At 35.6% G+C, this 25,868-nt stretch overlaps 1 protein-coding gene across 5 annotated transcripts in view; it reads left to right on the top strand.

Moving 5' to 3' along the window:
* Positions 1-25,868, top strand: part of HELZ (helicase with zinc finger) — a 93,047-nt gene that overhangs the window by 36,753 nt on the left and 30,426 nt on the right. For 3 of the 5 annotated variants that reach the window (XM_042802534.1, XM_042802537.1, XM_042802538.1), the window contains 7 exons: positions 3,179-3,512; positions 9,758-9,888; positions 12,344-12,523; positions 13,055-13,159; positions 20,062-20,240; positions 21,809-21,927; positions 23,678-23,823. In XM_042802534.1, coding sequence (XP_042658468.1) covers positions 3,179-3,512; positions 9,758-9,888; positions 12,344-12,523; positions 13,055-13,159; positions 20,062-20,240; positions 21,809-21,927; positions 23,678-23,823 — 1,194 coding nt within the window. The remainder of the gene's footprint in view (positions 1-3,178; positions 3,513-9,757; positions 9,889-12,343; positions 12,524-13,054; positions 13,160-20,061; positions 20,241-21,808; positions 21,928-23,677; positions 23,824-25,868) is intronic. The other 2 variants (XM_042802535.1, XM_042802536.1) reach the window with 2 other exon arrangements.

Here is a 25,868-nt window from a genome sequence, read left to right as displayed (position 1 = left end):
TGTCAGGGTTGCAAGCCTAGAAATGGGCCCAGAAATACAAATGCAAGTGGGTTGTAATACCTCTGAAGAGGTGCCATGAGTGAAAATGTTGATGAGCTACTGCTCTCTAATGGATTTGAGTATGTATATCATAAAAGTAGTAGGGTTGTCAACATGGCCTCTTATGAGAAGACTGGAATAACACAGATGTCTGCAGCTCAGATTGGAGTGTATTGTTGGGTTTTAAGAATGTTTATGATTTCTTAGTTTCTAGGAAAACACTGTTTCAGACTTTACGTGGGATCACCTGAGTGGAACGACGGAAAAGTATTGGATGAAGGTTGCAGTGGCTTTAAGTCTTGAACTCAGTTATAAGGGAGCTCATTCTGGATAGTCTCAGCTTTACTATTAAGTGATGTTTATTCTAATATTTCATGAGATGTTTATAAAAATTACTCCACATGAGTACATCACAAAATAGAGTAATAAGGGAGCCACTGCTGTCTAATTTCCAGATGCAAACATACTCTAAGAAAAAGCAAACCAATGTTCTGATTTTGGTACTAGTTTGGTTTTGGAAAGTGTTGTCCTACATACATTTGTTCATGGTTTTAAAACTCTTCCTTTCTCTTTTGCGCATTCAAAAGAAAAACAGCATATAACTGCTAGAGTGTCTAGAACTTATTGTGTATTTTCCTGTACAAACATTAAAGAGTGTATGAGGTGCCATATAGCTCCTCTCATGCCGTACACTCTCTGCTACCAGAATTACAGAGCAGATTTGTCCTCAAGGCTGTGCAAGTGTAAAATACTGGGTATGATGGAAAATAAATTTGCTTTTGTCATTATTATGTCTTACATTTATCAATACATAGGTAGGTGTCACACTGCACACCCTGTCTGAACTCTGTGTATAAATATAAGAGGAAATGTGCTGAAGACACTTTAAGTGTTACATGGGGCTTTGTTCAGAATGTGTTTACTTGCCCTTTGGGAATGTATTGTTTGCTTTGGTACTTGATGGATTAATGATTTATGAAGTCTTTCTTTAATTTCTGTGGTTTTAAATATGAACAACAGGCTTTTCTTTTTTTTTTTTTTTTTTTTACCTAGTTTCATTAACACTGCAATCAGGCTGGGGTTTTGCAGTGCTTAGATGGAAGCATAAGTTTTTGTTTGATTTGTATAAGCCTGACTGAAAACCTTGTTTTGTATAAACCTGCAAAGCAAGGGAGAGGAATGGATGAAAGAAGCAACTTGTAATTTTTTTAAATCTAGTCTTTAGAGGTTTTTGTAGTTTAACAGTTTGCCAGAAGGTGTCAGCTTACTCAATGGAAATTGCTTAATAATCTTTAAACTTTAGATTCCCTTTAGCACAGCAGATTCAGTTCAGTCATCTATGAAGATACTAATTTGTGCCTTGTCTCAGAATGGCACTAATACTGTTCTCTAGTATGTTTTTACAAATCTGAGTTTGAGAATGAGTTTATGCATATTCAGCAGCGTAGGGATTCACCTTTAGGAAAGTTTTAACAAAATAAATTCACAATAGCAAATTATTGTAATTTAGTAATAATGCTGAGCTCTTGGATACTGTGTTAAATGTTTTATCAAGTATTTTAACTATCATCTGAATGAGATAAAAGCTGTTTCATGTGTTGCTGACTTGCTGATAGGTCCTTTGCAATAGTGCAGCACTTGTATAGAAGAAAGCTCGTTTTTTGTTATTTGGGGTTCATTTTAGCACATGTGGAAGGATTACACTTAATTCTAGCGTGCTCCATGAAGTGCATGCTTTTGAATGGTTGCTTTAACTGTAGCTTGTGCAGTAACCTTTGTGGTTACTGATGAACTGAACAAATCTGTGCTCTGTAAGAAGACATCTCCTGCTTTTTGAGAGTGAAGTATGAAATTTGGATCTGACTTAATGCCCACATGATGTAAAGAAGCAACTGTTACCACAAGGGGGCAAACTTGCAATTTTTTTGTAAGACTGGTGATTTGCCAGATATGGAAAAAAAGATATTTGATTGGTTTGATAGATGTTTAATTACCGAGCAAGCTCAAGTGTTGGATTTTTACTGTTGTAGGCTTATGATTATTGACACGACAGGGCTTAAACAATAAATTACCAGTTTATTAGGTTAAAATGGAAATTAGAAGAACAGATCAAATAAAAACAGTATGAGTATGAAAAGTATTACAAGAAAATGTGGGTTGTTTTTTTTTTTTTCCAAGAGATTTTATTTCATTTGTAAAAACCTTTGGTTTTTACTTTTTTTTTTTTTTTTTTGTGTAATTTGTTGCAAATTCAGGAAAAAGTTGCTGATGAGAACTGAATATTGTTAGTGTGACAGACTTTTTTCCCCTCTTGTTCTTTTTAAAACCAGGTTGAAGCAACCTGTTTAAAAAAACCCCCAACAATCTAGGAGAAGATTACTATGTATTGGTGAGAGGTCAATAAAGTGTGCTAATAAGTCACTTTAATGTGTTATGCATGTGACTTCTAGAAAATGGTAACTACAAAGAATGATTTTGTTACATGTATGAGTACAGAAGAACTTGCTGCTAATAGGAATTCTGTGGATAGATAGATGGTTTATATGGCTGAGCCTGTGATGCTATTCCCTCATTTCAAATAAAATTATCTCATTTTAATGCCTACATTCTGATCTTTTCAAGGCATTTTAATCAATCCCTCTGAATTATAGGTATAATACCATTTACCTTTGAAGATGTAGATTACCCTCTTTGGATTGCAGCCTGGAAGAGATACATGAAATAAATAAGAATCTGACTCTGTTCTTTGTCTGCACATTTCTCCTTGTATACCTAACATAAGCTTACAAATTATTTAAATAGTAATTTTTACTGCTTTGAGACATGCACAGCAGTTTTAATTCACCCTAGACTTATTTTGGTCTCAGAAAGTCTGGTGTTTGATTCTCTTGTGAGGGCTCTTTTTCTAAGCTTTATACATGTTGATTCTTTTCAATATATGTTTTATAGGCTTTAATCAAAAGGAAAATGTGTAAACATTCGACATCTACATACTTATGAAGGGCCTGTTTGGCTATGTGTGTTTATGTGTAAAAATTATACATTCAGAATGTAAGACAGTGAATCTTCAGTCTGTATACATGAAAATTCTGAATCTGAGAGCATGTTTTCTGCACTGACTTGATGCTTTTTTACATAGGTTCAACATAAAAGTGCAATTGCAGATTGTAGCAAGCTTCATGCTCACTGGTGTTTCTGGAGGTGCAAAGTATGCCCAAAATGGACAACTTTTTGGCCGCTTTAAGCTCACTGAAACGCTTTCAGAAGATACTTTGGCTGGACGGCTGGTGATGACCAAAGTCAATGCTGTTTATTTATTGCCTGTCACTAAAGAGAAGTCAGCACAGACCCAAGGAACCAAAGAGAAGGTTTATGAAGCAGCTATTGAGGAGAAAACAAAGGATTATATCTTCTTGAGGGTATCCAGGGAATGCTGCGAAGAACTTAATCTTCGGGCAGATTGTGAAATGCAGGTAAGCCTGAGTAGAAGCCGTTTTGGTGTGGGAACTGTTTGCATTGTGTCAGTGTTGGCTCCACCCAAAATAACTGCTTGAAGATATGAAAAAGAATTTTGTTATTCACCATCAAACACATAAAGCAGAGCATAGATGAGAATTTCAGATAGGTGAAGTCTTCTTATATATAAATATATATTTATATGTGTGTGTGTGTGTGTGCACGTGTGCTATATTTGTTATTATATGAGTCTTATTATTTAGAAAAGGAATTACTATTTTAGAACTGGTACAGAATAAAAATACATTTTAATGAATTTCTTGCAAAATTCCTCTGACGACTAGGTAATGCTTGCAGATTTTTCCTTGTATATCTCGTCATTTTGGGAGTGTGATTTCTAAGTTGTCTTGGAGATTGTTTTTACATCTCTGGTACAAATACAAAGCCTTCTTCTCTCTATGGACTTGGAAAGCTTTGTCTTATTTTTATTTCCCTGCAGATAGGTGTTTGTGGGTAATTCATGGTCTTTCTTCCACCAGACCTACTCATCCTCTCCCCTCATTCTAAAACCTCTGAATATGTTGCTTACTCCCGCTGTCTGGACTTTTTTCTGGCTTAGTGTGGCTTCCATCGTTCTGTTTATCGTAGCTACTCTCAACAGAGACCTCAGGAAACTTTTTGTAATCAAGTGAAAGGATGGAGTTTTATATTCCTGTGGTTTTTCCTATTAAAAAAAAAAAAAAAAAATCTCTGCTGTTATTGACCTAACCAGCTAGAACTCAGTTTTTCATAATTTGTATCTGCTTGTTCTTTTTGTATCTTCTCATTCTTTTTGTTTGTGTCATTGTGGATTCCACTATTTGTTCCTAGGCCTGAGGTGAGATTAATTTTTAACAAGGTCTGTTGAAGTTATGAATGGGCCTTGTGCTGCTTTTTGCATCCATATCAGAACAAAAGGAGTATTGTCGTTCACTGGAAGTTTTCAACATACAGTATTTCTTTGATGAAGATAATGAGGGTTGGTAGATGGAGGCATGAGGCAGGTGAATAAATACTTTTATTATAGATATGCTGTGTTTCAGAATGATAATACTTGCCTCCATGGCTATCACTCTGCTGACACTTATATCCATGACAGATATTTATCTTTCTTGGAGACATTCAGTCACAAAATGAGGACTTACAACACTTTTGCTAGAGAAAATTGTGTTGGCAGTAAGATCAGGCTTTCGTTTATTTTGCAGTCAACATTAAAGGAGTGTGGATGCTTTTTTTTTTTTTTTTTTAAATTGTGTAGTTTGCAAACAAGATTAGCTGTAAAGTGCATTAGCTGTAAATACATGTAAGGGAAGACAAAGCTTTAGTTAAGTTAAATGCTTAAACTCTTCACCCATCCCTAGTGTGTGTCTGCTGTAGGCCTTGTGATTGATCTTGTTACGAAACAGAAATAACTTCAAATTAAGGTCACTGGTATTGCTTGAAATAAATGTATTTTCACCAAACTATTATCTCTGCCCATTCATTTTGTTTTGGGGAAACATATGCAAGAATCCTAATGTCTTAATTTAACATGGATAATTGGTCTGGGAAGACTTACGTTGTTCTGGGCTCTTGGCTTTGTGTTTGTTTTCTTAAAACAATAATTAAACTTACTAATTGATTCTGTCAGAAACTCCACTGGAATACAAAATGAGCCAGGGCTTCAGCAACTGGCTTATTTTTCTTTGAATGTCTTCTAAAACTTCGCCTGAGGCAGAAAATCTATTCTGCATTAAAAATTGGGTCCTAAAGTTATCTGTAAAATCATTCAGTACTTCATACATATATCAGTGAACTGGTGGTCAAATCCTCAAGGTGTTACCTGTATTTTAATGAATTCTAATCGTGTGGAAATTTTTTCTGATTAATTATTGACTGAAAATTTGGAAAGGGATCCTCAGGTTAGAACTTGAGGATATTATAATTCGGATGCGTAGCATTTTTATTAAAGATACTGGAAATTTTGCTGTTGTCTTCAGTGGAGTTAGTAGTCCTTACATGATTCTTAAACATTAACAAAATTGTTTTTATTTCTGTAGGTTTTGGATAAGTAAGGTGGTTTGCATCCTTTTCTAATAATTCATTTTGGAAACTTCCTGATCACTTATTTGCCTGTTGTCCTGGCTTAACTATAGTAAATACACAATTCTGCTTTTATCATGTGCACCATTGATGAGGGTAGGATGGAGGGAACTGGTGCTTTAAACCTCCTTGGCTGCTGCTCTTTTTAGTGACCAAACTAACATGCGACTTTTATTTTTGGAGTGATTACTCTGTTCTGTGTCCTTTTCTGTGAAACTGGCAATGGATTAACTTCCTTTCCCACTGTTTTCTTATTGTGGAATACACAGATGGCCTCATTCAGTACTCTGCAGCAGCAAATATAACTATTTGATTCAATCCAAACTGGATTAAAAACAAAACAAATCACAAGCTGTTAAAGAAAGTGGTGAACGCAGGTAGATAATAAGAGGTATTAATGCTAGGCACCTTGCTTGGACTCTCAGAAGGGGCTATTAAAGTGTCACTCAGATGAGCATCACAGTTTTTCTGCATTTAAATTACTATTGTTATATTGAGTGACCTTTTGTTAGCCTTGGTCTGTCAGAGCAAAGATATTTTACCTATATAGATCGAACTGTGAGATTGGGGCCATTGCCATTTGTGTAGAAGTCTTTTCCAAACATCTGTGGGACATGGTTGGGCAGGCAAACTGCCACTGGGTAGAGATGGGTAGGACCTGGTTGGCCATGATGTGGAGAATGCTGAGGTACTCAATGACGTATTTGCCTCAGTCTTCACTAGCAAGTGCTCCAGCCACACTGCCTAAGGTGCAGAAGGCAAAGGTGAGGACTGGGAGAATGAAGAACTGCCCACGGTAGCAGAAGATCAGGTTCGAGATCATCTAAGGAAGCCGAAGGTGCCCAAGTCCATGGGACCCGATGAGATGCATCCGCGGGTCCTGAGGGAACTGGCGGATGAAGTGACTGAGCCACTATCCATCATATTTGAGAAGTCATGGCAGTCTGGTGAAGTTCCCACTGACTGGAAAAGGGGAAACGTAACCCCCATTTTTAGAAAGGGAAAAAAGGAAGACCCAAGGAGCTACAGGCCAGACAGTCACCTCTGTGCCTGGCAAGATCAAGTAGCGGGTCCTCCTGGAAACTATGCTAGGGCATGTGGTAAATGAGGAGGTGACTGGTGCTAGCCAGCACGGCTTCACTAAGGGCAAATCATGCCGGACAAATTTGGTGGCCTTCTGTGATGGGGTTACAGCGCTGGTGGATAAGGGAAGAGTAAATGACATCATCGATCTGGACTCGTGCAAAGCTGCTGACACTGTCCTGCACGACATCCTTGCCTCTAAATGGGACAGACACGGGTTTGTCGGACGGACCACTCGGTGGATAAGGAATTGGCTGGGTGGTCACACACGAAGAGTTGCAATCAACGGCTCGATGTCCGAGTCGAGAGCAGTGACGAGGGGCACTCCTCAGGGGTCGGTGTTGGGACCGCCGCTGCTTCATGTATTTGTTGGTGACGCGGACGGTGGGATTGAGCGCACCCTCAGCAGGTTTGCCGATGACACCAAGCCTATGGCAGGGAGGTTGGAACTAGATGATCTTTAAGGTCCCTTCCAATCTAAACCATTCGGTGATTCTGCTGAGCTTTGGAAGGAAGCTCGAGGTCTGCTTTGGGCAGGATGAGCTGGCACTCATTCTTGACAAGTGCTAAACCACACTGCTTTGAAGACCAGGGTATTTACTGATGTAGTAGATAGGCATAAACTACATGGTGGAACAGTAGGGGAAAAGTTTTCTTAAATGTTTATATGTCCTATTTAAAAAAAAGTTTTTCTATCAGTTACAATCACTTTAGAGAACTCCATGCTTAACATTGCACAGTTTTCTTACTGCCCTTTTGCTCAGAGTTACGGTTATACATCTTGCTGTAAAATGTGATAGTCAAGATGAATATTTAATGTCTTCATATCTGCCAGAAACTAAAAGTTAATGGCTACATCTTACACTGATGAAAACAAACATTTATTTACAGCAAAGCTGGTGTTGTTTTTATATGGTACATGATATGAACAGTGTAATATTTAAATATAAAAGAAAAAAAAATGCTAACAGCTGTGTTTTGCAAATCCTTTTGGAGGAGATGATCTTTGAAGTAGTAAACATCACTGGTGCACAAGAGGGTTTTCACAGATGTGATCGCTATGGTAGGAAGTGAGTTTGTGGGCAGATAAAGGAGTGTCAGGTCCAACAAGTAATTAAATCTAGAAGGCCTAATTATTCTTCCATAGGAGGAATTCTCCTCTATCAGAAAAGGTTCATGATGGAAGTTTATAAGGCTTTGAATGAGGCCTGTCATGTTTAGAGAAGTGATTGTGTGCTTTTCTAATACTTTCTCCTCTCCCCTCCAAGTTTGCAGTCTTATTTTGATAACCACAGGGATCTTTAACACAACAAACTGGTTTTTCATTTGTAGCATATAAAGAAAACTTACTTTAGCTGGCAATGACTTTTTAAAGTCTTTATATAAGTTGTCAGAAAAGATAATTACAAAAATATATTCTGGTGTTGCTTTGTGTTGTACTTTCTGGTTGGTAGCAATAATTACGATGAGATTATAGTGTGATTAAATAATAACAGTGACTGGCAGAGAATCAGTGAGTGCTAGTGGAGAAAATTAATAGATCTGAAACCAGATTTTTGCTTTGGGCGTGGGGGTACATGTAGAATGACTGTGTTACCTCCATGGCATTTCTCTGGGATGATGGGTGCTCAACCTCAGCTTTGCCCCGTCTCTTCAGCTGTGTGATGTTGCTGGTGTACCAACTTCAGCTTGTCTTTACTGTGTTTCTCCTTTTTTCATCAGTTAATTTGTAGTACAGAACCACCTTCTATGAGGTGGTTGTGAAAGCTATCGGTGAAGATGACCATCAAAATTTTAAATATTATTGGTATGCTTTCCAGGTAAATGAGGGCTACTTTTCCAGACAGGTTGCAGTAATTTGGCTGGCTGTTTGTAAGCATGCTCACAGTTCATTGTAAATCTCAGAAAGGTACTTATTTACTCTTATTTAATCACAAATTCTCATTAGAGTTGCAGCACAATAATTACATAAATATTTAGTGATAGATAGCAATGCTTTGGAAAAAAACCCTAAAAATGTATGTCAGTCACTTAAAGTTCCTCAGTAGATTTGGATGGTTTTATGATGTTTAATAATAGTGCAAATCTGTGTCAAATTTTGTAGAAAGGCTTCTGAGTTAGTTGTTAACATGTAGTTCTTTGGCGCAATGCTCTGATCAGAATAATTTATTTTAGGAGAGGTTAATAATTGCAAATTTAAATATGTGTAAATGATAATCTGAGTGAACTGTTTATATGAATTGTTTCCCTAGGAGCTGCTTTTATCCCATGTTCAAATTTAGCATGTGTTTTTCTCTTTGCTCTTTTAGTATATGTATGTATAAGCTAATTTCACTATCCATTGTTCAGTTCTGAATTTAATCAGGGATTTTAATATGCTCTGCATGTTCTTTCTGGCATTATACCAGAATTTTGTTGGCATTATCTTTTATTTACTAGCATTAAAATACAAATAATTGAGAGAACAAAAAAAATTAATTTATTGATAAGCAACTAATTGTTAGAAATTAACTTTTGTAGAATCCTAATAATTGAACATAAATTATGAGTTCTATTATTTCAGAGTGTTTGACTAGAAATAAATAATGTTTGAGGTTTATCTCTGCTGATCACACATCTGATTTATGTCATCTGTTGATCCGTAAAAATTTTTGGCCTGTCACTTTTTCAAGGTTGTTCTTAAAATAAGGGGTAGAAGCTTATATTTGTAAAAAACAGTGGATTGGGACAATACTGTTTTCCAGGAGTATTTTTTGTATTAAATAATTCCAAGAGCATCTTTTCTTTACAAATTAGATTCCACTGTACTTTCAGAAAAAAAATTAAAAGTCAAACAGCAAAATTACACTAGGGTAAATGCTGTATTTATCTTTGCTTCAAAGCAGAAAAGGAGAAAGTTAATTTTGTTGTAAATCTTTAGAATGATACTTTCTGTTTTCTTCTGAGAGTCACTAGTTTGCAGGAGGATAAAAATGTATTATATGGAGAAAGTCTAATGAGTGTTTTTTAAATTAACCACTCTTGGTTCACCTCTTCATTTATTTATTTTGTACTGCAGGTTGAACTTCAGTTTCAGTTAAATCGCTTACCCCTCTGTGAAATGCATTATGCCTTGGACAGGATTAAGGACAACAGTATTTTGTTTCCAGATGTCAGCATGACTCCCACCATACCCTGGAGTCCCAACAGGTACAGAAATACAAACACTTTAATATCAAAGATTATATGGTAATGCAGTACTGAATTTCTCATAACAGATGGCTGAAATCTGCCCTAGAACAAGAAACATGCGTTACTCTTCATTAATGGTGAGGATGGTTCAGAGAAGGGAGTGAAACCATTCTAAATAAAACAAGAAAAGTGATCCTCTGAGGACTAGAATCTGTTGATTGGTTTCCCCTGTGGTTGAGCTGTGGTTTTATTGGCATTGTGGCTATATTGTAGCTGTAGAAAACAAATCTGCCATTGTTATTTAGTGTTCTGCTGTTCTTCACTGCAAATATGCATGATACTTTATAGGAATGTAAATACCAGTTACAAGGAGTTAGCTGTGCAGGATCTTAGGCCTGAAGACTCCTATTTGCAAGGATCAATCCATTAGTACTTTTTGAATTTGATGCAATGAGCCCAAATTTGGACATACCACTGAGGGGGATGACAAAGAAAGGTGTGGAAATGAGTCTTGGAAGGATCAGCATTGCACTTGCAATCAGTCCTGAGATTTTGTATACATGTGTTACAGTTTCCTTTATGAAATTATAAACCACTATGTTATATAAATACTTCTAAGGAAACTTAAGGCTGGTGCAGTGATGCAGTGAAAATAGTTTGTCTCGAAGAGGAAGCTGAGGCAAGAGAAATGTGAGTCTCTGTTGCTCAGGGAATATGGTCAGTACTCTTGGTACATAGGGAAGGATAAAAGGGGCATGAGGTTTCTGTACTTAGAAACCAGGGAAATGAGAAGTATGTGGAAGTGATAGCTGTACAGCATGCGGAGTCCTGTGGTGTCTTGAAGGTGAGAATTAAGAGTGTTATTGTGATGTAGTATAAATCAGAAGATAGCTCAAGGATTAAAAGGAAAGTGATCTGTCCAGAAACCTGAGACAGCGAGATAATGTAAGACAAAAATTACTGGAAACATTTTAATTTGTCTTTGGAAGTGTAGGAAGAACAGAGACGATAAAAGGGTGAGAGTAGTGTTCTGTGTGAGGATGACTGCTGCATGCATCAAAGCTTTGACAGTATGGGCAGAAAGAATAGGTTTTGCATAGAGTTATACTACAAAGCTAAGCTGGAGGTGAATTGGCAATCTGTTCACTGTTTTAGTTAAGTTTTGAGTGAATCTTACAAGGAAATACTGTTTAAGAATAGTTTGCAAGTAAGCAGTGATTTCAATAAAAAGGTAGGTCAAATAAGCTAGAGCTTTATCGTCTCTGTTTTATGTCAGTAAATTTAATTCACAGAAATTTACATATAGGTTGTAGTTGACATAATTATTTGTGTAATGTTTTATATATTTTGTATACATAAATGATATATATAATGGTTGTAGTTCAGTTTGTCAGTGTAATAAGCATGTTTTTTTCCATCTGGTGGCTGTTTGCCCTACCTTGAGAATCAGTGCTTCTGACTCAAAACTGTCTTTCCCTCTGTTTTTCTTCTATTTTTGCTTTATGTCCCTATTACTTTTCAGTTTTTCTTAGTCTCCTGCCAGCTTGTTGTTCATAGCTGTCTTAAAAGTTAGGAATTCAGTCAATTCCCTCTTGATTTTACTCCCTGTTGCTAACTACTACTGAATAGAAGCTTTCCCAGTCTGAGAAGCATAGTGCTTGTACCAAAGCAGATCACATTACTAAAGTATGGCCATATGTGCAGCAGTGACAGGTGTTTTTTACTATGCATGTCTACTTTTAAATCTGTCAGTGGCAATATTAAAAACTGTGTCTACAAATCTTTAACCTCATATACTCATTGGAATTTTCTGAACGCATCTTCGTCTTAATGCTGGTATCACTAGCTGGTTACAGCAAAAATCCTTTTTATAGACTGCTTTCCCCATTAGAGGTATGTGCCTTAATGATCTCAAAAAAAAAAAAAAAAAGAGTAAAGAGAAGTTTGTAGTTATTTGGTAGCCATTAGTTTTTTAATTGTTTTTTTAATTTAATTGTAGATAACTTACCAAGCCCTGGGGTTGTATAAGTTTTGACTTTTAAAGTTGACAATGTAAATACTGCAGGGAAGAAACAATTAATGTTGCATTTTGCATAGTAATAGTAGAAAATCATTGTATGTCTACTTGGTTTTGTTATCAGGTGATGGTGCAGCATATACTTTCTGTAAAATGTGTACTATGCTGGTTAACTATTGTTAGGCAAGATAATGTAAATTGAGAAGTAGTTAGATTCCTTTTGAAAAAACACCCAATGATTTGTTGCAAATATTATCAAATTTTTGTGATTAAAGCATGTGATTGTGTTTGCTAGATTAGTTGATTTTAGTGTGCCTCAGAATGGCACAATCCATACAGTAGCGTATAGGCTCTTTAATTTCTTTGAGCTTTTGAAATCTTACCTCATTTCACTTCTGACTAACAGTGGATTGTCATAGCTTCTGTTTTTAAACTCTGTTGCCTCCTTTCGTACAGACAATGGGATGAGCAGTTGGACCCTCGTCTAAATGCTAAGCAGAAAGAGGCTGTTCTGGCTATCACCACTCCACTTTCAATACAACTGCCTCCTGTTCTTATCATCGGTCCCTATGGGACAGGAAAAACGTTCACTCTGGCTCAGGCAGTCAAGCACATACTCCAACAGCAGGATACTAGGTGAGATGGGGCATTAAATATAGAGCGATATTTGATTAGCAGAGAAGATGTAATTTTTTACTTAAATTCAAGTGAAAGGTAGAAATACAGAATTTCCATCCAGCTTAAAAACAAACAAAACCAAAGCCATCCGTCATTGTTTTGAATGATAAAGTAATTTTGTAGTCTTAGCCTGTGTTTTCCATTTAGAACAAAACTAATTAAACTTGACAATATATAGAATGACTGTGATTTGCTTGACATGGAAAGCTTTGCAGTATGCTAGATAATAAAAGCTGTTCCTTGCTTAAAATCAAGTCTAGATTAATAATCACAAAATAATTATTGAAAAACTGTTTGAACTTTAAATCTTTTCATAAGTGAAGGATTTGAGTTAAAGGGCTGAATCATGCAAACTATGGCAGGTTAGTGACTAGTTTCATTAAGACAAATGTGCAGGAAGATGGCCACTGTTTCCTTTTTTTTGTATTCTACTGCTTTGAATTGTTTTCTGTTTCTTCATTGCTTTTTTATTTGCACCATTTATTCCAGCAGGATTCTCATTTGCACCCATTCTAATAGTGCTGCTGATCTCTACATAAAGGATTATTTACATCCATATGTAGAAGCAGGCAATCCCCAGGCAAGACCTCTCAGGTATCTTTTTAAGGCTTATTATGTATCTATAAAATACTATTCTTAAGAAAAGGTGTCTATAAAAAAGGTTAAAGAACTTTTAAAACCTAAAAGCATATTGGCGTTACTAGCAGTGCTTTTAAAAACGTAGACTAAAAGGAACGTGAAACATTGTCAACATAATTTTGGGTCACTTGTTAAATAAAAATAAAGACATCCTTTTTTAAGCTTTTATTATTCTATTGATAAATGTGTTTTTCCTAATGAGCAAACTTTTGATGTGCTCCTCTAAAAGCTAGTATGATAAAATAAAATGAACTTTAATTGTATTTTAATTCCAGAAAATTTTGACTCACACAATGATAATTTGGAAACTGGGGTAACCACTGGGCTTTTTGAAGAGAAATTTTGGTGTCATAGGAGCTGCATATTTCGAGAATCATATGAAAGTAGTTTGGCCTCTTCTGATAAACCAGTTTGAAGTCATTGTATATGTGGTTAAATGTACTTACCATGGGTATTCTGGGGAGATTAGGTAAGGAAAAAAATGAAGAAGAGGTGGAAACTTTTAAGAGCAAGGAAGGTAAACTTGCATAAAAGTAGTTAAGGAGTATTTATTTAGGGGCAGAAACTTGCTCCTGGGAATCTTTTGTGCAGTAATCGTAATATACACTGTATACTGCTAGTTTGGTATATAATTTTTAAATTATGGGCATCATTTTCTGAATGCCAGTGTCTGAGTTTATTATACTACTAAGAAAATGATGCTGTATGTTTACTTGCTAGCTATTAAAAGCCATCCTGGACTTATTTTATGCAATGTAAGTAAAGCCAATGAAGTTGTGTGAAAGGGCTAGATTTACAACAGATGTAAATTTCCTTAGGTTTGCTGGCTTTAGTTGCCATGCGACATTTTACAGACACTGAGATTCTGGCCAAGGAAAAGAAGGCAGCTGATTTTTTTAAAGTTACCTTTGATCTGGTTGTATTTTAACACAGGTTGTCTTAAGGTGATTTGTAAAGCACTTTGTGATGAAAAGCATTGTGGTGTGTTAATTTTGCGGTGGGAAAAAATGTGTGTAATTGACACTTTCAGGTGTATTGAAGTGTGATTTAACAGAGCAAGAAATTAAAGTTAAAAAATACAGTTTTATTGTGGTTGCCAGGCTTTTGCTGCCTTCTTTTATGTGCTGTATTCGTCTGTATAGTACAGTCAGAAATACTTATGCAAAACGTACATAAACAAAAGTGATATTTTTCTTATTATTAAAAAATATATACATATTTACCAAGAAAATTACAGGACATAATTTAAAAGTCACTGAATATTTGAATTTAAGTATAAATGTCATAGTATTTGTTATGAAACCTTCAAAAAGTCCTGCTGTAGATCGTATGATATTGTTCAAATAGTCATGATACCTCTATAAAAAGTTTTAGAAAATGGAGGCACCTCTGGAATTGTGTATATATATATTTATGGATCCACAAATATGTATGTTTTCAAATAAATAATATTGCATATAATTGAGAAGCATATGTCATTTGCAAGTTTAACTGCATGTCAGTGTGTTCTGGCAGGAGTTAAAGGGTCAATTTATCTGAATTGCAAGCTAGAGATATGTGAGACTCCTAGCATAAAATTAATTATGGATCTGCTACCTTTCTTATTGACTGTTGTCAAGATATATTTTCAAATTAAAATCACCACTGTTAGTTTAAACAGGGTGCTCTGAGCCTCTTGCAATATTTTAAATGAAACATCGAGTAGAAGCAGTTAATTAATCAAAGCTGGATGTGCTACTTGCAGAGTTTGATGTGTTTCGAAATGGCTGAACAGTTTGCTTTAGTTTTTTTTCGTTATTTACGCTACAGTGACAGGTTGGCTGAATATTGTCCTTACTAAAAATGTTACCATAGCTCAGTGGGGAGCACAATAATGTTTATGTTGTTTTTAAAGAAGGAAAGCTTAATTATTTAACACTGACTAAGAACTGACTGAGAACTGTCTAAACATTTCTGTAAATTTCTGTGGGTCAGACATACACTAAGTAAATCATCCTGTCTGTGATGCACCATGGAAGTTTAAAGCCTAAGGGTTTGGGTTTTTTGTTTAAATATCATGTTATAAATTCATATTATTTCCGAACAAAATATCTATGCCCTTTGGAAAATGCAAAGTCAAAATGAACACTGAGAATTTATGTCTTAAGTTCTGCACCTAAATAAAATGCCAATGAAGCCTGAAGGCCAAATTCTAATAGTCCTGATGCCCATAAACAAATTCAAACCCAGAAAAAAAGAAATGCCCTTGGGTTTGATTAGATGATTCAAATGTATTAGGGGCACACTCCAAAACCTGACTCTTACTGAAGAAACTTGACATTGAAACAATTTTGTTATACTTACATAAATTAAGGCAGAAGTGTTTCTGAAAGAAAAAAAAAAAAAAAAACAAAACAAAACACCCTAATCTACAGTTAGGAGGAAAGAGCCTCCTGTTAAGTTCTAAGTCACTTGACTTTAAGTTTGGAGAACCAGGCACCTTTAGCCAGTGAGTCAGAATGGTAAGAGGTATTAATTGGCTCCTAATTTGTATACCCTTTTACCCTGTGGATGTGCTTGTCTCTCTCCATCAACTGCTGGAGTCCTCAGGAGGTGGGCGCTGTAGCTAGATAGTTCAGATTATCTGCATCTCCTAAACACTCCAGTCAAGATCTAGGAAGCAGAGAGAAGCAGTTTCTCTGCAGGTTTCTGGGCATACAGTGGTTGAGGTATCTACTGTTTATTATTTTACTTGCATATTTCAAATTTAATTACATCCATATGCTGGTTTTGTATGTAATACTGAGGGAAAAGGAAAGAGGTTGATGCTGCTTTTATCTTGATTTTCAGTATTTTTATTTTTATTTAAATATGTTATTGCTGACTATCAGCTCAGCAATGTCGGAAAATAGGTGGTTCTGTTTAAAATAGCTGAAACCTCTCCAGCTCATTTCAAAAATATTTTGATCGTAAAATAGATGTGTAAGTACTGCATGTAGCCTGAAACAAGGTAGCTTTAGTGTGTGGCTGCTAGCTTCAGGAGATACCCCGACTATAAAAACTAATCAGTCAGAGCAAAACAGAGTTTGAATTAAAACCCCAAACAAAAAACCAGCAGGTTTCAAAGGACCATTGCCCCTTTTTCCAAATTGCCTGGAGTAAAGTTCTTGTACTGAAAATGGTACAAATTTTATCTTATAAAATGTTAGTTTGTAAAATAAATGCCTCTTTAGCCAATTACATTTTTTTTCTTGAAACTCTAACTTCTATCTTATGCCATCCTCCAAGGAATATTGGTTAAAAAAGTTAACTTTCAAGTTGTAAGACAGGTTCTTCACATATTTTCTTCATCCTAAGGAACGTACTTGTTTCTGAGCATAAGCCTCTGTTTGGATGTCGATTAAAAGAAATGGAAGAGGTAAATCAGGTGCTATCAAAGTTTTCTTGAGGTTTCTTGGGACTACTTAGATATTTTTTGGTTTTGTGGGATTTTTTTGTTTTGGTTGTTTTCATAATGGTTTTTTAACAGAGGCATGAAATTAGACTGCTAGGTTCTTTTCTGTCTACGTTTCTGTGTTCTTTTTACTTGAGGGATTTCAGGTGAGAAATAACACAGTCTGAGGAGCTGGGATTGGAGTTTGTTCAAGGAGAGTTCTTTGGAACACAGCCTGAAGGGAGCATTGTGGCCTTTTTATCAAGAACTAGGAGGAGTTAGTGTTTTTCAGTTTGGAACTGGGAAAAGAAGTTTTGAAGAGCTTAAATTTAGGGCTCATTCACTCTGTAAGGAGTCATGAGAAGTGTAAGTCACTTTTGTAGGATGGGCATGCAAATGAAACTCTGTTTAGCCTCCTTCAGAGGTTCTGACTCTAGACTCCCCCTTTATTAGCTATTAGAAGTGTATTTTAAGTGATTTAGGATCAATCCCAGCCTGAAACACGAACAAGGAAATGATTGTGAAACTTAATTACTGATACAAATTCACTACTTTTGCAAGTAGTCTGTTGTACAGCTAGATACTTCAGTGGAACTTCATCAATGAAACAAAACATGAAAGATGAGGAAATACTCAGATGGACTAACATTTAGTAGAAATATTTGGGCAAATCTAGATTTTGATATAATGGCTGGAAAGTTAATGGAAACAGAGATGGGTTAGCTGATAGTTTGTTCCATTCTTCGACTCACTGGCTAGAGGTCCACAGAAATGAAGGCTTTTGTTGTAGATAGCCAGATGCCACATTTAGAAATGAAGGTGGTCTGCATTTCCGTGTGAAATGCAGATTCTGTCCATGTTAACCCAGCATTAGTGAGTATTGTGGATATATTCAGTGCTTTTGTTTGCAAAAATCCCTAATCTATAATCTTCTGGGATTTCCATTTCATTGTGGTTCTCTATGTATTTGCTAGTAATTTCACTGCCTGTGGTTTGAGTAAACTTTAGCTTTCGAAGTTTTAATTTCTCCAGAATTAAAGTCTTCATGTGAGGCACGTGATGTGAGTAAATAGTTTCACATGAGCTGTGGCTGGGTTTTGGTTTTGTAGCTGCAGTTTTTGATCATCTTCCTACCTGTAGCTGCACACTAATGTGTTGCAGGTACTAATGACTGTTTCGATTCGTAACTGCCTGACTCTGCTGGCATTCAAGTACTTTGTTTATGCAGGTATTAAGATTAGAAGGTTAGCTGCTTGTTTAATCAGAAGTTAAGGGTATGCTGTAGGGTAATACGTTATGATCTGTGTTAAGCTGGTAAAACTCATTTTTGTAATGGGTTCCTCTAAGAAAAAAAATCCTAATAATGAAATTACAGGAGATTTTATTACCGCAAATTGCACCTGAGAAAGAAATCCCTTGTTCAGTGTGGCTTCCTTATATCACGACATTTTTGAAGTAGTCACATCTGTCAGGTCTTTTTATGCCAGTGGTGAATAACAGCTCTGGGATACCTTTTTGATCTCACATCAAAATAAAAGAAATTAATGGGTAAGCAGCAATGCAGTTTGAAATGCTGTCAGCCAATCTGTGAGTCACACATAGTTGAATTTTTGTAATAAAAGACAGTGCATGGTATAATAATGTCTAATAACCATAATATTTTGCATTTCAATAGCACCTTTCATCTAAGAATCTCAAAGTGCTTTACAAACATAAATTCACAATAAACTCATTAATCCTCACAGTACTTCTGTGAGATGGTAGGTAAGTATCACCCTCAGTTAAGATTGAGAAACTGAATCATATGGGAGCTGACTGAATGGCTGGGATAAATAGAGCAGGGGTTATCTTGCTCCTACTCCCTTGTCCTAGCTATTAGGCCACGATTTTGTGTTGTTACATCAATGTAATAACAGCTTATTAAATAAAGCTTATCAGTTTGATGGCTGATAAATAAATATATTGGGGTAGCATTAGAAGGTTCTTGTTCTGAGTGTGACTCAGGAGTGCGTTGTTTGTTCCTGCACTGAACCCAGTCTTAACTGGAGTTACCTTTGGTCATGAAGTGTCAATTTTGGTTGGTTGTGTTGTCAAATTAAAAAGCCATTCAGAATACTGAGAGCCTTTGCACCTCTTTGCGTTTCATTTTGTGCTTATTATCCAAAATGGACATTGTATTTTCACAAACCAAAATTATTATAATCCTAATAATTGTTTCTCTCACGTTATATGGAACCGAGATGTAATTTTCAAATGTGGGTGGACATGTGATTTCCAAAGTCCAGCCAGTTTTGCACTTCAGTACATAATTACACTTTTCTAAATACTTTGAATGATTTGGGATTTGTAATATGGGTGCAAGAGAAATAAATAATTAATAGATAAACCAAACAGCATTAAATCCCATATTTAGAACTGAAATTAGTTTAAATCATTTAATCGTAATTTGCTTTGGAAATAAATTCAAATAAGTTTAGTTCTAAATACCTGTACAGTGGTTTCCTGTAGTTTAAAGGTTCCACTTTAGATTCACAGTTCTTACTTGATATAGACTATATTTTTGAGGAACACCCCACAGAGAAGCCCTTTGACATCTTTATGCAGATCCTCAGCTGGTGTGCTTTGGTATAGTTCTATATACCTCTGTGGAGTTATGTTATCTGTTTTCTGGGGCATAGTCTTTGTGTCTTCCCTGTTCCTCTTCCATTTAGCTAGACTGCCCGTAACATTTCATCACTTTTTAAGAAAAATTCATCACTGATCTCATGATATGGTGATTAAAATAATCTTGTGTCACGGAAAGATATTTGAAGTGCTTTGCAGACAATGTCTTCATATTTTAGACTCTAGCCATCCTTTTTGTCACTGTTTTCTTGTTCTTTTATACAGTGTATCATAATTATGACCCTGCATGATAAAAAGATGAACATACTTCCTGTTGGGAGCTTTGATCTCAGAAGACATATAGTATGTGTAAAAGGAAGTACAGGATTTTATTAATGTTTTTGGAAATTTTTTTTTAAAGATCCTATGGCTTCAGTTGATGAAATGTGCAGACCACTGCAGCTCTGTCAGTTCCAAAACTATAGGCTATATTTATATTTCAGCTGAGGAAATATTTCTTTAAAATGAGTTTACTGATAGTTTAAAATGAAAGACATTGATGTGAGGGTCACAGAACTTAAAGGTGTGAAGAATTTAAAGATTTCCATATGTGAATTAATCCTTGGTAACTGTTCATGTATGTGGTATTGCACTGCAGCAAATAATGGAAAGTAGTCCAAGACATTCTAGCGTATTTTAGCATGTAATTCTGCATAGTTGTGATGTTTTACTTCCTGAAGATTATGCTTATTTACCAGAAAACAGAATATTGACATTTTAAATATTACGCTGTCACTGTGTTTAGACTGTATAGAAAATAAGCCCCCTTTTTCTTTTCTAGGGTATATTTCAGAAATCGCTGGGTAAAGACTGTCCACCCAGTTGTGCATCAGTACTGTTTGATTTCAAGCACACATTCCACCTTTCAGATGCCACAAAAAGAAGACATTCTTAAGCAACGAGTAGTAGTTGTTACTTTAAACACATCACAGTATCTATGTCAACTGGATCTTGAACCAGGTAAAATAATTTCTAAACAAGAAGTGTCCATACTTGAGAATTATCTTCCTCTTACCAGTGTCAGTTACTTACGCAATTCATTGAACTGTTGAAAAACAAAGAAAATAAACGATTATCTTAAAATGGTGTCATTTTTTTTACAAATAAATGCTTATTACAAAGCTGTAATCTGCTGACATTCAAATTAACTTTTTGTTTATTCTGTTTTTCCCATATTTAAAAAAAAAAAAAAAATAAACAGTACTGTCTGTGATCTAGTGTTTCTGAGATCCAAGAGGGAAAATTCTGTCTGGGATTCTGTCTTTGAATATTATGCTCGTTAAGGTCATTACTCAGTGGAGCATGTAAGCATAAGTGTATGCAGAGAGCTTTTTTTCTTGTTTTGTAAATTGTTTAGTTTTGCAAACAACTCCCACACAAACAAGCCCATGTTATGTTAATGTGATACTTATAGGGTTGTTTTCTAAACTGAAATATATTAGACTGATTTTTTGGGGGTAGAGGCTGCTTAGCGTTTATTGTTTTCTTGATCTCCAATTGAAATCCATATGCTTTTTGGAGAATGTAGAATTTCTTTACAGAAGTTGTTACAGTCAGTTTTTTATGTCTATGTTTTGTCATTTGTTACAATAGACAAAACTAATATTGAATTTATGGTAAATATTTTCAGGTTTTTAGGTGGAAGTAATTGCATTGTTTGGCAATGAGCTGTGTACAGTCATACCATAGTAATATGTGTGCAGCTGTATGAAATTCATGTTTTCCAAACAAAATTGCTACATTTTTATATATATAATCTTAATTGGATGGTACAGTAAGTCCTCTAATACTTTGGTTTAAATCTTAATATATGCCAATGTATATAACCACTTCTCTTCTATACCTATCCTGAATTTACATTTCATAAAATACAAGTCTACTGTGGCCCAATTTTTTTCAAGTGCATGTTATCCAGTGCATAGATTCCCACCCACCCAACAAACCTTTTGGTCCAATATTATCATAAGATTGAATTTAAGTTTTCCTTCAACTTCTGTTCCTTTTTTCCCCCCAACATTCCTTAAAGCCCATAACCAGCAAAGTGCTCAGGTATGTGTGCAATTTTAATGGGAAATTTAGTATATAAAATAGTTAATAGGACTCAAGTACACGAGGAAGGCCTTTTCATTGTCATTGTCCAAAGCTCTTCAGGCCTCATGGTGATGAAAAGATTTTCAGGTTTGAGAAGCTACCGAGGGAGGTCTGCTAAGAGATGTTTCCTTTTGGTATAAGGAAAACTCATATAAAACACTTGTTTAACTTCGCATGTATCAGAAGAAAAAGGCAGATCTGTGGACTGTTGCTAATGTTACTGGCAGTCAGCTGACCACTGTTGGTCATTTGATGGATTTGAAAATTGTATGGTTTCTAGTAGTTGCTAGAAATTAACTTGTATAAGCCATACTGAATTTTTTCTAGTTTTGGTTAGTATCAGAATACAGAACTTTCAGTACAGTATCTTGTATTGTTATCACTTGATTTTATCATATTTCAAGTTTCATTTATTTGCTGATAACTCTGTTTTACAGGTTTTTTTACACACATTCTATTAGATGAAGCTGCGCAAGCTATGGAGTGTGAAACTATCATGCCTCTAGCATTAGCTAATAAAAACACAAGAATTGTCTTGGCTGGAGACCATATGCAGGTAAATGCTATAGAATTTTTGAATGTAAAATGTGTCCATACAATATTTGTATTTATATATTTAAGTTATTTATCTGCTTCAAATTTCTGTGGTATGTGAATGCCTCATAATCTCTAACGTAGACTCACACATTTTCTACTAAGTGGGAATATGCTGTTGTCTCCATTTTACACTAAGGGAATAGAGGCAAAAAGCATGGGATTTGTCCAAGGTTACATAGGAAATATGTGACAGAACGGATTTGGGCCTGCTTAACCACTGAACTATATGCAAGTAAAATTCTGTTTCAAAGAGGGAAATGCATAAATTTTACTGGTCATATAACAGATGGGGAAGCCAAAGAAAATTCAAGGGATGTTATTTGCATAAAATGTGGGGGTAGATATTATTACAGTCAGGATAGGAGTTTCTGCTATTTTTTATGACTGGTATTCGCTGTTGATTTTTAAAAAAATTGAAGAATAGGGAGAATGTGTATTATGATTTAGACAACTTTTTTATTAGAAGCATTATAATCTGGTAAGGATTTGAACAAGTAAGAAATAGGAAAGTGGAAGTAACCAGTGCCTTTGGTACTGTGATGTGCCTAGGAATTGCTTGATTCAGGGTTTAAAACGCTGTTCATGCATGTCATTTTGCAGCTTGTCGGCATGAGAAAGCATGCTTGGAAAAGTCAACTTCACTTGCTTTGTTAATTTAGACCAGATATATTTGTTTTTATAGATTTCCCTTTAATTCTCTTGACATGTCACAATAGCAATAGAGTGGATATTTGCTTTGGCAAAGTAATAGTGTTGCCACCTGTAATTTGATACTACTAGATCATTTCAAGTCTTGATAATAGTAATCCCGACGACTGGGATAGTGCTTTTTAAATACAGATCTGAAAGGTGCTTTTTAAGACATTGGAATTCTTACCACTTCAGAGTAGATCACATCAGCGCAGCTGGATGGCTGGAGTCTTGACTTGGCCTGTGAGTCCCAGGCTACGTGTGTAAAGAGCTGTTCTTTCAGGTTCTTACAGAAGCTACTCTATGAAGTATCTCCTGTTTAAATTTTGAAAACTAATATTTATTGGAAGTGAAACTCAAACTCAGGATCCAAATCATAGGTATTCAGAATGACAAAGTAGATTAGTGTAATTTCTACATTTAAAAATTTTATTTTAAAAATCTTTTTTTTACCATCTTTGGTTCTATTTTTCCTTCTGTACTAGATGGTGTTTTTATTGTTAAACAAGCCTAGTAGTATTTACTGTAATAGTAAGTAGGCTCCTTGGGTTTTAGTTTGTTTGGCTTTGTTTTATTTTTTTTTAATTTCTTTCCATTTAACTTTTAAAAATTGTGTTACAAATTTCTATATTTTCTGATCTGTACTGTTTGTGGTAGTAACTTAATTGTAACATGATTTTCAGAGTAATGTTGTAATGTCAATCAAAACACTTTTTTTTTGTGTTTTGTTTCGTTTTGTCAAACGGCTCTCTGCTTGGAGTTACTAATCTGTGCAGGACACACAGAAAAAACTTAGCTATAAGGGTTCTTCTCTCCTCTTTACATAGTTACTGAATGTTTTATTGTTCCTTTAAGAGAATGCTGGTCTTTTGTCACTTTTACAGTATGAATGGGCATTTCTATGAATGTACAGTAAAAGTAAGGTTTTCTTTTTGATACAAAATACATATGTTGGGAGCATGAAATTCCAAGTGCACATATTTAGTTACATTTTCTTTGTATGTGTGTGTCTATTACAGCTCAGTCCTTTTGTCTACAGTGAATTTGCCAGGGAAAGAAACCTTCATGTTTCATTGCTTGATCGGCTCTATGAGCACTACCCTGCAGAATTTCCGTGCAGGATCTTGCTGTGTGAGAACTATCGCTCCCATGAAGCTATCATCAAGTAGGTGTGAACTTTTTCACTGTATCATGTGTTTCTTGGACAGCTGTGAGTGAGCAAAACTTTTGAGCCAAGCACAGCTGAGTGAAGAGAGAAGTATTACATGTTTCTGTAATGATATCTTAGTTGTTTCAAAGTTAATTAGTATAGTAATTCTTTGTTGCAAGGTTGAAATTTGATCTCCTAAAACAGACACCAGGGGTTAAGTTAGTTGTATTACAGACCCCTCATTCAGGTGGGGATGCTTTGGCTGCAAGACTTGCACACTAAGGCAAAGAAGAGCTAACTTTTAACTGTTATTCAGTACATTATATAGGGTTTGTGTTTCTTTGAACTGTTTCAGAATTTTAGAATTACTGCACTGGATTATTTTGGTAAGCTATGTGCAATGTAAGGAACATACAGATATACAACTATGGACAGAAAAAGTAGGTCATATTTTGCGTGTATTTCTTTCCTGTTGTGTTTTTTTACTTCTTTCAGGACACATTTATAAGTGGGTTTGCATTTTTATGCTGTTATAAACTAATGGCTGCTAGTATAGTGAGCTCATCCATGAGCCATGCTAGAAAGAATAAGTGCTATCATGGGGAAAAATGCTAAGGTTTAAATCCTGGCTCAAATATATGCTGAGGAATCTTATGTTGGTATTCAGTCATACTAATTAGGTTATCACCATGTTCAAAGCAAAAGCAGAAGTATTTAAGTGCTCTGGGGAATCAAAAGTGAGAATGTAACATATTTTGTTACACAGCTTGTTCTGTCTTCATTTTATGGACTTTGTAATTATAGACTGAGTGATGCTAAATTTCTTACACATTTCTTGAAATTATAAGTTTGAAATGAGAGAGAATCTGAAAAGGAAGGGATCGTTTCAGCTTTTGGTTAGAGATCACTTCCATGAAATTTGCCTCAGATCATGAAAATTCACTTCAGCAGTTGAAGTTCAGACAGTGAGTTCCTAGAAGGATCCGTTGTGTTGTACAGTGAGGTAAGAATTGCAGAAATACCACTGGGACTAGTCGGCTATCTAGTGGAAGTCCAGTGTGCCCAATACCACTAGAAATATTGCTGTGTGAAGTGAAGCCTGCTAAATACTCTGATGGTGGTCCATTTAGGAGATTGTCTCAAGTCACTTTTTTCATAATGTGGAATTTCCCCTGACAAATGGGACCATGGCATTGAAGACAGAAATAAGTGTAGGAAGATGGTTCATGGTGGGCTGATTAATCACACCTACCTAACTGAAGTAAAGACATTAAAAGAAATTAAGGAAAGAACAAGCCATTAGTTCAGCCTGACTTTGGAGCAGTAATAGGAAAAAAACAGTCCTTGTAGAAACGGTGTTTTATTGTTTAATGAGAACTCATTACTAAGAATTAATTTGCAGAAGAAATTAATTAAAGAAATTAATTTGCTTAGTGGCAGCAGTGGACTGCTGCTTCTTCAGGGTTGTCCAGTGTAAACCAGTTTTGGTCAGGAGTGTGCTGCAGTTTGATCATTTGGTGACAGACTAGTTTCTTTATCTTTTCCATGACCAGTTACTTACTTAAGCTACAACAGTTGGAAGCCTGGAAGAACTTGGTGGGCCCACTGACTGCACAGTCTCCTGCTTTTGTTGTCTTCATGTCAGGCTGCATTCATGTTACTGCATGTGTAGAGCTGTATCTGAAGAACGTTAAGGTTGGAGGCTGAGCATTCAAAAGTTAGATTATACCAGAATTCACTAATTAATGAAAGCCAGTACTTTTATTTTAGCTCTGTTGCGCATGTGATAGTATACAGTACTTAACAGTACTACTGATTGTTATCTGCAGGCTCTTCTCGCTGGCTTTTTGTCTTGTTCCAATAAGTTTGCCTACTTCCCTCCAACTTTTCACCATGAAAGTAGTTCTTGCCTCATTTCTTTTTTCAGTCATCCAGCTTCTGTAATGGCTGCTACCAGCAGAGAACGTATGTTCTGGTTGCATTTCTGGTGACTAACAACATAGATTGATCTGGAGTAGAAGTCAGAGAGGAAAAGCTTGCTTGAAAACGGAATGTTTGGC

This window comes from Tyto alba, unplaced genomic scaffold (genome assembly GCF_018691265.1).
Source record: "Tyto alba isolate M040663 unplaced genomic scaffold, T.alba_DEE_v4.0 Super-Scaffold_39, whole genome shotgun sequence".
Lineage (NCBI taxonomy): Eukaryota > Metazoa > Chordata > Aves > Strigiformes > Tytonidae > Tyto > Tyto alba.
Note: the sequence above shows the minus strand (reverse complement) of the source record. Positions and strands in the feature narration are given on the sequence as shown.